Source organism: Emys orbicularis, chromosome 2 (assembly GCF_028017835.1).
Source record: "Emys orbicularis isolate rEmyOrb1 chromosome 2, rEmyOrb1.hap1, whole genome shotgun sequence".
NCBI lineage: Eukaryota > Metazoa > Chordata > Testudines > Emydidae > Emys > Emys orbicularis.
The window spans coordinates 241,981,934-241,995,664 of NC_088684.1; the positions used below are offsets into that span (position 1 = coordinate 241,981,934).

Here is a 13,731-nt window from a genome sequence, read left to right on the forward strand (position 1 = left end):
TCAAACTTTTTTTTTTTTTTTTAAACACACTTCTCTGAACAGTGGCACTTATTTTAACTTCCATCACATTCATGCTTTGGACCTTAATTAATATTATAAAATTGATAAAAAAATAGAGAGTTATGCTGCTATACTTAGATGCTTGTCATTTAGAAATCTATTACCCCATAAACCCATCTCAAAAAGCAAACACAGAAAACCTGGTGTAAAACAGAACATCACCAGTAAACAAAAGCTGCATTGTTTTGAACTCTATGTAAGCGGAGATGGATTCAGAGAATCTTTTATTTTATTCCTAGGCACTATTACCGCCATTCTCTAGTTTTATACACTTTAGGCAATAGTGGAAGCCTTTATATAATTGTATACTCACCAAGAACCCAGATGAATTATCCAGAAGGCACCGTAATCTGCAGACAAAATTTCTTTCCATAAAGGAAGAATTCTCTGGAGGAAGCTGTTCTGGCTTATAATAGGCTGCTGGCTGTGAAAAAGCATTATCTCCTGCAGGAAAAGATTATTTATAAGGGTTATTTTTAGAGAAACACCTAGTGAAGGCTATCTATAACAAATGATCTTCCGCCCCATAAACAAAGTCTCAGGTCATGACCTGAACATGAACAATGTAAATTGGAAACATCCTCAAGACCTACATTGACTGCACCACTAGAAATGGTTTAAATATCAGTTCTCCTGATAGGATTGTGTTTAACTGTTTATCATACTGTAGAATTGTGTCAAACACACCTCCTAGTTGTTCTTTAGTAGTCCTTTTTTTAGTTTATGATTCAGATTTTGAAGCAGTCTTGGAAAATTATATTTCTCCATGGACAATGTCCACACTGCCTTACAGGTGGGATTTTCAAAGGGAGTTTGGCAGTCAACTCCAATTTATTTTCCTTGGGCACCTAACTCCACTGAGTCCTTTTGAAAATCCTACAGCATTTCCTGTTGACGCCTAGTATTGCATTAAGAAATCATAACTCTCCAAGCATCTAACAAAATCCAACAGGAAAAGTGCCACAGATCAGCTGCTCTGTTCAGTTGTGCACACTGCCACTTGTTAAATGTTTGTTTATTTTTATAGAAACATTCTCCTATTCATATATTGCGATGTCTCAATAGCAGGTGCAGAATACAGAAACGACAAAAGCAGCAAGATTTGTTGTGTACAGTGCTGATCATGAAATCAGTGTGTAGTTCTATCCATCAGAAGCATGTGCAACTTAAGGATGTGTAACTGAGGTGGTAAAATGATACTGTGTTGGCAATTTAGGATAACTATTTGCTGGTGAAGTGACATTCAGGCATTAATTTATACTTCAACTGTTAAGGTCCACGAAACAATGCAAAAAATATTGCATCAGTAACCTGCAAACTGACCATATGATCTGCATGATGTTACACATTATAATTACTGTACTATGTCTGTTCAATGTCAGTTAATGAAGTACTCTGTGCAGGCAATATATACATATACACATACACACACCCCCAAAGTGACCTACCAAAATAATTCATATGCACATACAGATGCAATTGAGAAAACTGCCACACAGTTTTCCCGGGGGGGGAGGGATAGCTCAGTGGTTTGAGCATTGGCCTGCTAAACCCAGGGTTGTGAGCTCAATCCTTGAGGGGGCCATTTAGGGATCTGGGGCAAAATCAGTACTTGGTCCTGCTAGTGAAGGCAGGGGACTGGACTCGACTCAATGACCTTTCAAGGTCCCTTCCAGTTCTATGAGATAATAATAATAATAATAATATGTGGAGATATACCTATTTTTTAGTAAGAACTATAAGATCTCTTATGCAGTATATACAGCGTGGCTTTGGAGTTGTGCAAAGAGCTTGATTAAAATAAACTAATCAGGTGCGTAAAACCTACACAAAATTTGCTCTGGCATTTACTCTAATAGAAATTCAATAACTAAGAGTATCAATGAAAAACTACACGAAGTCAATTGAGGAAACTGATTTTGATGGTATAAAAAAACACAAACATTAAATTCCAGATCTCAAGCAAGATCTAATTTATTGTTTCTCATATATCAAACATAATAAAGTAAATGAGTTGCACATTAGCTACAGTACCATTCTCTCTCTCACTATTTTGGGAGTAATTTTATACAGTCTTGAAACACTCTTCAGCAATACACATTTAACTATCCATGGTACAGCTGCACTCAAGAATGTCTGAAAGTTTCTTCTAACTTCCTTAGAAATAGAAAAGACCCAAACGTACACACTGGCACTGCTTTTTTGGATCCAGGGATCTAAAAGGTCATGAAACCTGGACTCTAATTTCAAGGTGTTAAAAGCCACCTATAATTAACTATGAATGCCAAAAATGGCAATATGAACATTAACACTAACAACTCAGGTAATTCATAGAAACATTCTGTAACAGAAATCAACATAGCGTAACCTGAATAATATGATCTAGGGTACTCAATCGCTGTCTTGTTCTTTCTTGGACTTAATCTTACTCTTAGTACTAACACAGCAGGCTCCCTCCACAGCAGAGCTACATCTGAAATTTTGAACCATGTTTCATTATGGAAAACCCATTTTTATACTGTCTTCCTTACTGTCATACCTACTATTTCCCCCTATGAAAACAAACCAAAAAAGGAAAGTAAAAACAGCAAAATGGCATACATGGAATGTTTTCAGTTTTCCATATAAGAAGAAAATGTTATCAGCCATGAAAACATGTTAATAATCCAGATTACCATACTATACACACAATTTACTATTTAAATGTGAAATGTTTGTACTACACTGAAAACTAATGGTTTCTAACATCAGAAACTAAATTTTCTGATTTACAGGTCCAGTAAATGGATGGCTAGTTGAATGAACTTTTCCTTTCCATTCTGCCCTTAACTCCAACCATGCCTCACAATTGGTAAAATGTTTGTTCAGTGTCCATAGCACTTTTATCCTGTGGGTCACTAAAAGTACAAATCAAGACAAATATATGTATATGAGATGAGGGTATTAAAAATCAGAAGTGAATTAAAATAGATAATGCTTTCACTAACATATCAGGGTCCTTGTGATCATAAATGTGACATTTGTTATGTATCTGAATTAAATAATAATAAAAAAAGACCTGAGAACCAAAAGCTGTATTTTCCCAATTTACAAGTAATCTGGTGTGAAAACAGTTTAACAGTTTTAAGTAAACTAGAAACATACTGCATAGCACTAATATTCCTACTCTGTTCTTGCATTACTTCCATCATTCAAGTGAAAACTGATGCTGAGTTAAGCTATGGTCTTACCTTTTCACACAACATTATTTATAAGTTGCTCTGCGCTGTTAAAAGGAATTTTTAATCTTGGAATGCTTTTTCACTCTAGAGTAAACCACCCTATACAAATATGTCTTCTGACAACAGCTGTTTGCTAAATTAAGTCCCAACACTAAATCAAAAGACATGTTCACTGTAGTATGTTTTCAGCTAGATCTGGATCAATTTACACATCTGGTATAAACACTATAAAAACCTAGTTGAGTCACAAACACAAACAAATTGTTTTGTACTAGGAACACCAACAACTGTGAAGCACACTGAGCTCTAAATGAGCCAAGACCCAGGGCCGGCTCTGGCTTTCTGGCCGCCCCAAGCAAAAAAAAAAAAAAACCGCGGCGGCCAGAACAGCAAAGCAAAAAAAACCAAAAACCTGCGGCGCGGCCGGAGCCAGGATGCAGGGGGACTCCCTGCCCTGCAGATGTGCCCCGGCAAGCGGGGGGAGGGAGAGGGAGCGGGGGGAGAGAGAGAAGGGGTGCAGCCAGGGCTTCAGTGGGGCTCTGCCAGGCGGCCCCGCCCACCGTGCCCCCTGCCGGGAGGGCTCTGCACTGCTCCGGTCGGCTGGGAGGGAAGGATGCGGGCTGCCCTGCCGGGCTTGCTGCAGGGCGCTCCCGTCCTCCACGCCGCTGCCCCCTACAGGGTGGCCGGAGCGGAACAATAACAAAAAACAAAACAAAAACAAAAAGCAGCCGTGCCGCCCTAGGATTGGGCAGAATGCCGCCTCCTACAAGCTGCCGCCCCAAGCACCAGCTTGCTCGGCTGGTGCCTGCCCTGCCAAGACCACAGGTCAAGGATATTTGGTCTTTTCCTACCTAGCTTAGTGAACATTTACCTTATTAAATATTGAAGTATGCCATCTGTCTGCAATTTAAGAAGGTTAAAGGGAAACTGTAAAATTTTAAATCAAATTTCCTTATGTAGGTAGATTGACCATAATATGGATTATTCCTTGTTTGGTGGATTCAAAGTGAAAATAATCCAATAATAAATAGGAAGATGGGGCCTGGCCCACATATTTATAAAACTACAGTGCCAAAATGCACTTATCCAAAATGTTTTCAACCTAATAAAGGTCTTCTGTCCTCTATGGATATAAAATGCCTTGCCCTCTTTGTCATGCAGTTTCAATGGTGAAGGCCCAAATACCATTTGCATTGCTATAAAAAGAGCAGTACAAAAGCCTTATTAAAGCTCAATCTAAGAGTATCAATGAAGTTGGTATGTATGATAATTCAAATACACCTCTACCTCGATATAACACGAATTCGGATATAACACGGTAAAGCAGCGCTCCGGGGGGGGGGGGGGGGGAGCGGGGCTGCGCACTCCGGTGGATCAAAGCAAGTTCAATATAACGCGGTTTCACCTATAACGCGGTAAGATTTTTTGGCTCCCGAGGACAGTGTTATATCGAGGTAGAGGTGTACAACTTTTGGATGGTTTTCCAAATAATGTAAATTGTAAAAATGTTGCACCAAAAAAAAGTATCTCCAAATATGGCTTAGTTGGGGATGGTCCTGCTTTAAGCAGGGGGTTGAACTAGATGACCTCCTGAAGTCTCTTCCAACCCTAATCTTCTATGATTCTATGAAACCACATGGTTACCTGGATACTGATTAGTTTGGTGGCTTTACTAGGTAGTATTCAGTTCCTTTGTTATTACAGGAAGTCAGCCATAAAGGCAGCTCTGCCAGTCCCTATAGGTAAGAGATATATTACTAATTGCTTCTCAATCCAAAAGATCAAATTGGCACCTACCTCATAAGGCCAATTAGGATAGTCTCTGGTTTTAAGGGCCATCCCTCTTGTGTATTCAGCTACCTTTTGTTCTTTTGCCTGCTCCTACCCAGGAGGGGGTGTACGTGAGAGAGACTTCATATCGGAACAGGGAATAAAAAGCCACTCTTCCACAGCCAACAATGCACTTTTCCAGTGCAAAGATGTGACAAATGCACCCCTTCAGCCATCACAGAAGATGGGCCAAAAGTGCTGAAAAGGTATGTCACACGATTTAAATGACGTCCTGATTGAGCTAACAAATTTGATGTCAAGCTCAGTATATCAGAAGAGGATGTGTAATAAATGCATAATTTCATGGAAGGGACACCCACACTTCATTCAAAGAGACATGATCAAGACCTTTCCTCCCTCCTGACAGAGATGTTTAGATAAATTGATTGGTTGTTGTGTGTGTTTGTATCTTCAGTTTATGAAATAAAAATCACATTTGGGCACTTTTAGAAACATAATATCCATCCTAGGCATCACATTATTTCACCCTAATTAATGAGTAGTGATGCGATGTGCAAGGCTTGGGATTTGCGCTTCAAAACAATATTTTCCACCTGTAATTTTCCATTTAAAGTGAAACTAAAATCTTGTTTATGCAAGAGTCATGTGTTAAATGCTTATCTGAAATGAGAATTTATGATTTAGAATACAAATACATAAAAGGCAACTGTAAGCTAGTTGATTGCATTCTCACCTTGTTTTCTCTGTGCAGAATCTGTCGGTTGTGCAGGGTTTAACGCCCAATGAAGCTGACGCTGAAACTCAGGTCTGTCTTCTGTATGAATCAATTCAAATACACTCTGGTGTATAATATCAGACTATACACAAAAAGGAAAAAGTTGAGAGAGTAAGACATCTCTGATGACAGTACCAAAGTCATCTTATTGACTTCAATTACATGACTGGTTGCTGAACTGGATACTACAATCCATCTCACTAGAGATACAATAATATAAGTTTGTATTTAAGAACAAGAAGTTTCATGAAATCATTTGTAAATGCTCATAAAAGAATCCAGTCGTGCCCATTAGAACTGAATTCCTTCCTGTTATATTTTGGTTTTCTTCTGACACAAGCTCAGCCTATCAAGGTTTTATTTTTCACTCTTCATTGTCCATGACAGCCTAACAGAAATGTAAAAATAAGAAAACAGCTTTGCCATATACAGAAATGACAATGTCTCTCTTTTTTTAAAAAAAAAAGGAGATAAAGATGAAATGGTTTTTCTTAAAGCACACTCCAGTTTATATAGGAGCAAAGTAAGTACAGTGCCAATCAGGACTTGAGCATAGTTGTGCTAGGAGACAAGGTCCCAAAGAAACTCACAAATATAAGACAAGTATAAACTCTGAACGTTGGTTTTGTTTGCCTGAAATCTTTCCCTATCTAAGGTCCATTTATATCTTTAATTATTAAACTGCCTTATCATCTGCAGTAATGGTGCTTAAGAACGGGACGCGAGCCAAAAATTAAGAACTTCCTGCATCAGGGGTTGAAAGAATTGAAGGAAAACTTTTTAAGCTAAGAAAAGAATTCCAAAAGCAGGATCAGTAAATTAAGATAAATTTCTGTGCTGTAGGTTCTCTTAGAAAATATTTGCTTTCTGTGGTATCAACCATTATATAAACTCACAGTATCTAAATAACAAGGACATAAGGAATATAAGATGGTTTTGGCAGAAGCAACAGTTTAGCTCAAATGAATTAGTTCTTTGCTTTATCCATGTTTTATTAAAAAAAAGTCAACAATTACTAGAAAAACTGCCAGAAATACTAATTTTTAAATCTTAATCTAAGTTTTAAGCTTTACTTTTCATTCCATAAGAAATGCAAACTTGACATTTTGCAGTTACAATGTGCATTTCATACCTACTCTGTTTTTCCAACTTTTCTTATTTTTCAACAAAGATGTGTAACGTGAAAAATATATATATTTTGTTTGGAGCATTTGCTTTTAAAACTAAAATTCCCAATGCCCTTATCCATTGGCTAAGATGATAAAAGTAAGAAGAGATTCTATTGGGTCTAACAGCAACTACATATATCACCATCTAGCATATATATCCAGCACCCAGCAAGACACATCTGTATTAATCCCAGGTGGTGACGAAGTTAAGTACAACTGTACCTTCCGGATATCAGTATGATCATTTTCCACTAAACAGGATTTTTTTTTTATATTCTGCAGCACAACATAATTGGTTTGGCTTATATATTAAGTGATATTATCATTAAACAAAAACTCAGTTCCTTCATTTACACAGTGAGTCATTTACAAAAAAGGTATTATACTTGAAGAAAAACAAACGCAAAAGGAACTAAAAAAAATTAGTAAGTTAACCCAATACATAATTAAACTAACCTTAAAGCATATGTAGGTCATTTATTAAGAAAAGTTTCTATTAAAATTACCTTTCTAGTGAATGATGTACCATTCAGCACCGTAAATTGTGCAGCATTTCATATGATTTCAAACATTTGTTCCAGTACAGACAATTTAACTGAAAGTTCCCTGACTTGCTTAACACAATGTTGGAAAAATATTCCTATTTTGCTTGGCACAAGACCCCTTCTCTACTATATCAGCTAATACTAAAGAAGTATAGTACCAAAGTAATCCAGCTCAAAATATTTAACTGAGATTATTTTCCATGTAAATTATCAAAGACTAAATATGAGCATTGAAGCCTTAGGAAATCATTAATTAAAATGTTCTAGAAATCAATAAAAACTTGTTGGGGGGTGGGGAGGGAAGGGGAGAAAGAGGGGAGTGAGGAGAAAAAGAAAGAAAAAAAGACATACTTGCTGGAACCCCAGATAGTCCTGGATGGTTGAAGAGGCATAAAAGACTAGAGCATCTGCTGTAACAACCAGCACAAAGCCATTTAATGCCTGGAAAGAAAAAAAACACCAAAATCGGTTAGCTTGAAAGACAGAATTCCAGATTAAATAGCGTTTCTATAAATTTCAGTGTTTCTATAAACCTATTGGCTGGTTTTGCACCTCCAGCTTTAGTTTGAACTGCAATGCATTAAAACAAAGTATCACTTTAAAAGAAATCAAAAATTTCCCTACTTACACTGTTAGACAATTAAGTCCTGATTTTACCAGTACCTTACAAAGGTATGCAATTCTGTATAATGCAATCTGAATCTGAAAGAAAAGATTTTATATAAAATCCTAAGTACACATTTCTGCATACTGACTTTTAAGCCATCGTTCTCCAAGCGCATAACACTACCACCTAGTTCCTATGTAGCACTTTTTATTATTGTGGAAAATAATAATGCAGAGATGTGCTTTTATAAATTGAGAGGAGTTGGTACTATAACAATGAACTGTAGTTAAGGATGCAAATATTTATCAAATAACTTCAGAGTGGAAAACTAATAGGCCACTCTAATTTCAAAAGAAAATAAATACCTGAAAGCCGGGAAATTAACTTACAGTAAGTTACATCTTAAAACCTCAGATATTCAAAAGTCCATAAATGCAGGATTAAGATAATCAGCTCACCTCTAACTCTGTCCATAGATCCCTCCTACTTTACACCACAAATCACAAGACAGTCATACCTCTACAAATCATGAACTGATAATGAGTCATGCACCCCAAACAGGTATGTGGTAAGTGTAAATTAATTTCTAAAAGGTTAGTTGAAATACTAAACTTATTTATATTCTACATATCGAGTTTAATTAATTCCTGATGAAACACTACTGAGGGAAAACACTACAGTAAGTCCTATTAAGTCATTTACACCGAGGATGAATTTTTTCCTTAATATTTATTAAAAATAAAATGTCCCAATAATAGAAGAAATAAGGCAATAATGCAGGGTTAGCTCAGATTGCATAATAGATTCTCAATTTTAAGTGCATAACAGATAAACATCTTAAAAATTACCTTTTACTTATTTATAGGCTTGTCCACACCACAAGTACAACAATGAATGGGGACTTAAATACATAAAAACAAAACACACATTATCTCAGAGCTTTAACCCCAAAAGGGAAAAGCACAAAGACTCCATGAAGTTCACTAGTAACTTCTCTATTGCTACCGATTTATTGTTGAAGATGTTGAGTTACTATGGTAATGAGCAGTACTGTAAAACCAATATAGATCTAGTTACAACACAATTCTCCCAACCAACGTGTGGTGCAAATGGAACTTTAGCAAGGCTTAGATAACCCAAACCTTTTGCACAATTAACAGATAAAATATCATGTGCAGTAAAAAATGGAACCAAATCTATTTTACTTATAGTGCACACAGGCCTTACATGGAGAGGCAAGTAAGTCATCAAGCTCTCTATATGATTAAAAAAGCATTTTGCAGATCATTTAAAATATGCAGCTGAAAACCTCTGTACTAGCAGACGCTGCAAGCAAACAATGTTTTTAAAGAGAGTTTTCCCTTTATGAAGAACTAGACAAAGTAGCTCCTTATTTAAAGTCACGCAAAGGGTATTTATCTGAGCTCACAACCAATATGGTTCACAGCGATTGTTGTGATAGCAAACAGAACATTTGTGACTTGGCAGCTCATCTAAAAGGTGCTGATTTACTTTCATGGATTCCAGTCAAGATTTTAACAAAAGGCTGTCTCAAGGGACTGAACTAAGTATGTTTTGCCATTTAATTACCATAGTTGCATTTAGAGTTAGACTTTGACAATGTGTTCAAATAAGCACATTTCAAAATCTTTAGTGTGAAAAATTATTATTTGCAACTTCTAGATCACAAAGTAAATGAATGATAAAATACTGTCATGTTTACAAACTAAAGTAAGAGAATGAATCTCATTACAAAGAATTACCCACCACACCTACACATTCGTGGTCCTCGGCACAACTGTTATTGCATAAATTCTCCCTCTTAGGGTGCAGTTACTACTTCAATTTGTTCTTCCCATTACCAGGGTTTAATAAGGTCAGGTTAAATAGTCCATTAAATTACCTTTTTGAAGACTCTCTGAGCACCTTACATTTAAAAAAAATTAAAAAAATAAAAAACAAAAATGTCACATTTATGGAGCTGTTTAAAAACTTTTCAAAAATGAAGCGCCCTCCACCTATAAACAGGATATTAGGGTTCTAATCCTGGAAGAATAAGTGACAGTACGAGTTAAAAAGAATACAGAGTTAAATTAATAGTATAACCAATACAAGTCTTCAGTTCTCATAGCTGACTAAATGACATGCAGTAGTTATGTAAAGTGCCTGGTTTTGTTAAAAGATAATATAAATTAAAAGTGAATACAGTGCAAAAATGTCATGACCTTTGTTTGGGTGCTCTTTTGATTTGATTTATACAGTACTAATACACCTAAAATTAAAAAAAATGCTGTAAACTGTAGTGTGATTACATTCTGGCCCAGCAGCTAAAATTAGTTTCTATACCTTTTCATCCAAAAGTCAAAGATTCTTTGCTCATTGTAATATGAAGAGGCCATCTCTCCAGTCTGGAGCAACATATTTTATAGTGGTTCTGATGCTTAGTTCAGAGAGAAATGGCTGTCCATGCCAAAAATGGGTTATGTTAGGTAAGTGGCAACTTCAGTTTCTATAAAATACAAAATAAATCACTTTCCCAAAGTTTTTATTAGAAAAATAATACTTAATGTTCTGTAAGCATATAGGTGCCCTACATAAGTTTGAACTCATCAATTTCTTGTTTGGTTACAACAGTTTAATCATGTCATTTATCTGTTTTTAAAAACTGGATAAAGTAAAACTAATTTCATTTTAAACCTAACCAATGGATGTCTCGAGTATAAGTAAGTCTTTTATGTATGTGTGTGTTTTGCTCCATTTAAAAGGTAAACTGGTCACCTTAATACTTCCATGGTATTTGTTCACTGTATCTGCTTAGAATTAAAATAATAATATACTGAAGTACCTTTAATTCTGATTAGCTTTTCTAGTCATTGAGGAAATTAGTTTTCATCAATATTAATTTACAGTCAGTGTTTTAGGATTCTTTCCCTTTCATGTTTTTTTAGGGATTATTTTCAAGATGACAATATCAAAGAAAGTATAGACAAAAACGAAAAATGTTGGGGTCATCATTCTTGATGTTCCTTTTGAAAAAGTTGGTGAAGATAATTCCTTATTTTTTTCCTTATTATTACAGCAACCAGGAGCCCTGGTCATGTATAAGGACCTCACTGTGCTAAGTGCTATACAAAACACAGTACCCTTGCTAAGTAGTTTATTTTCAACTATCACATTATCTGGGTATATTTACTGTACCTGGTAGTCATGTCAGTCACTACACTGATGCTGTATAAGACATGGTCTAGTCAGTAGAAAAAAAATTACACCAGCAAATGAAGTGAGCCTTAATTGTGCACCAATCATTAGATAAGCTCTCTAATTCTTTCATAATTCTTTCTAGCACCTCTCTCAGAAAGTGAAGTTTTTGTAACTAGAGGATGCTGCAGGAAGGTAGGCTGCAGTCACTCCCTGAGAGGAGGGAGTCGGGATGCTGGCAAACCCAGGGAGGAAGGAAGCCAGGAAAGGATCAGGGGGAAAGCAGCTAGGTAGGACATTGCTGGCCTTGGCTACTCACTGGAGAGCCTCTGAGCTGGAACCCAGAGTAGACAGTGGGCCCGAGTTCCCCTACCAGCTACTGGGGATTTGGCATCAACCAGGCAGATGACAGAGGACTGCCTGATTTATTCTGGAAAGACTTTATTACATACCCTGGAAGGGAGAACTATGTGGCTGGAAGGCTGAGTCACAAAGAGAGGCTGTGGTTCCTGGAGTGAGTGGTACACAGGGTGAGAGGATTATGGGAGAAACACCACCAGGGGAGGGCACAAAACCTGGCCAGAGCTAATCTCCAGAGCACCCAGGAGGAGATGCCACCAGCAGCAAGTGCACCCTGTGACAGGTGGAGACAAGACAGTTGGATTTGATTTTGGTTTTGACTGAGGGCTATGGATGATATGAATAAATTAATTTTATACTTAAACTAAATATTTTACTTTTGCATTCAAATATTTATTTTAGGAATTTATCATCACACATCAGTGACAATTTATTGCTACCTGAATAGTGATTGGAATACATTTATTCTCTTTTATCCAAGTAACTGAATTGTTATTGCCTTTGAAGGACAACTACAAACTAAATAGTGACTAGGGTTATTAGGAAACAAATTGTGTAGAAGTTCAAAAGTGCTAGAGGGAGTGTTCATAATTTATCTGTAGGACATATATTAAAACCCTTCTACTTTGTGAACAGATATTTAATTAGAACGTTGGGATAGTTTTATAAATATTAACTGACTTCGATTTTGACTTTATTATATCATTATGATTCTTAGTTTTTGAAATCAAGGTGCTAAAGGAGCACTGAAAGAAGACAATGCTGTTGCAGAGAAGCTAAGTGAATTCTTTGCCTCAGTCTTCACTGCAGAGGATGTGAGGGAGATTCCCACACTTGAACCATTCTTTTTAGATGACAAATTTGAGAAACTGTCCTAGATTGAGGGGTCAATAGAAGATATTTTGGAATAAATTGATAAATTAAACAGTAATAAACCAACAGGATGAGATGGTAGTCACCCAAGAGTTCTGAAGGAACACAAATATAAAACTGCAGAACTACTAACTGTAGTATGTAATTTATTGCTGAAATCAGCCGCTGTACCAGATGACTGGAGGATATCTAATGTAACACCAGTCTTTTAAAAAGGCTCCAGAGGCAGTCCTTTCAATTACTGGCCAGTAAGCCTAACTTCTGTACCAGGCAAATTGGTTGAAACTATAGCAAAGAACAGAATTATAGATTAACACGATATGTTGGCAGAAGAGTCAACACGGCTTTTGTAAAGGGAAATCATGCCTCACCAATCTATTAAAATTTGTTGAGTGTCAACAAACATGTAAACAAGGGTGATCAGTGGATATAGTGTACTTGGACTTTCAGAAAGCCATTGTCAAGGTCCCTCACCAAAGGCTCTTAAAAAAGTAGGCAGTCATGGGATAAGAGGGAAGGCCTTCTCATGAATCAGTAACTAGTTAAAAAGATAGGAAACAAAGGGTGGAAAACTGATCATTTATTCCTACAATGGAGAGAGGTACAAAGGGATCCCAGAAAACTGGGTGACTGGGCCAAAAAATGGCAGATGAAATTCAATGGTGATAAGTGCAAAGTAACGCACATTAGAAAATATAGCTCCAATTATACATACAAAATGATGGGGGGGGGGGGGGGAAGGGTCTAAATTAGCTGTTACTATTCAAGAAAGATCTTGGAAAAATTTTGGATAGTTCTCTGAAAACATCTGCTCAACATGCAACAGCAGCAGCAACACACAAACACACAAACACACACAAATCTAACAGCATGTTGGGAACCATTAGGAAAGTATATGGTCACTATATAAATCCATGGTACGCCCACATCTTGAATACTGCATAAAGTTTTGTTCACTCAATCTGAAAAAAAAAAGATACATTAGAACTGGAAAAGGTACCGAAAAGGACGACAAAAAGATTAGGTGTACGGAACAGTTTTCATATGAAGATAGATTAAAAAGACTGACCAGCTTAGAAAAGACACAACTAAGGGTGGATAAGATAGAGGTCTACAAAATGATGAATGGTGT

General features: G+C 36.6%; 1 protein-coding gene across 1 annotated transcript in view; it reads right to left on the minus strand.

The window, feature by feature from the left end:
* Positions 1-13,731, minus strand: part of AHR (aryl hydrocarbon receptor) — a 97,642-nt gene that overhangs the window by 20,276 nt on the left and 63,635 nt on the right. The window contains exons 4-6 of the mRNA XM_065397653.1: positions 7,913-8,002; positions 5,806-5,929; positions 374-504 (exon numbers count right to left, since the gene is read on the minus strand). Coding sequence (XP_065253725.1) covers positions 374-504; positions 5,806-5,929; positions 7,913-8,002 — 345 coding nt within the window. The remainder of the gene's footprint in view (positions 1-373; positions 505-5,805; positions 5,930-7,912; positions 8,003-13,731) is intronic.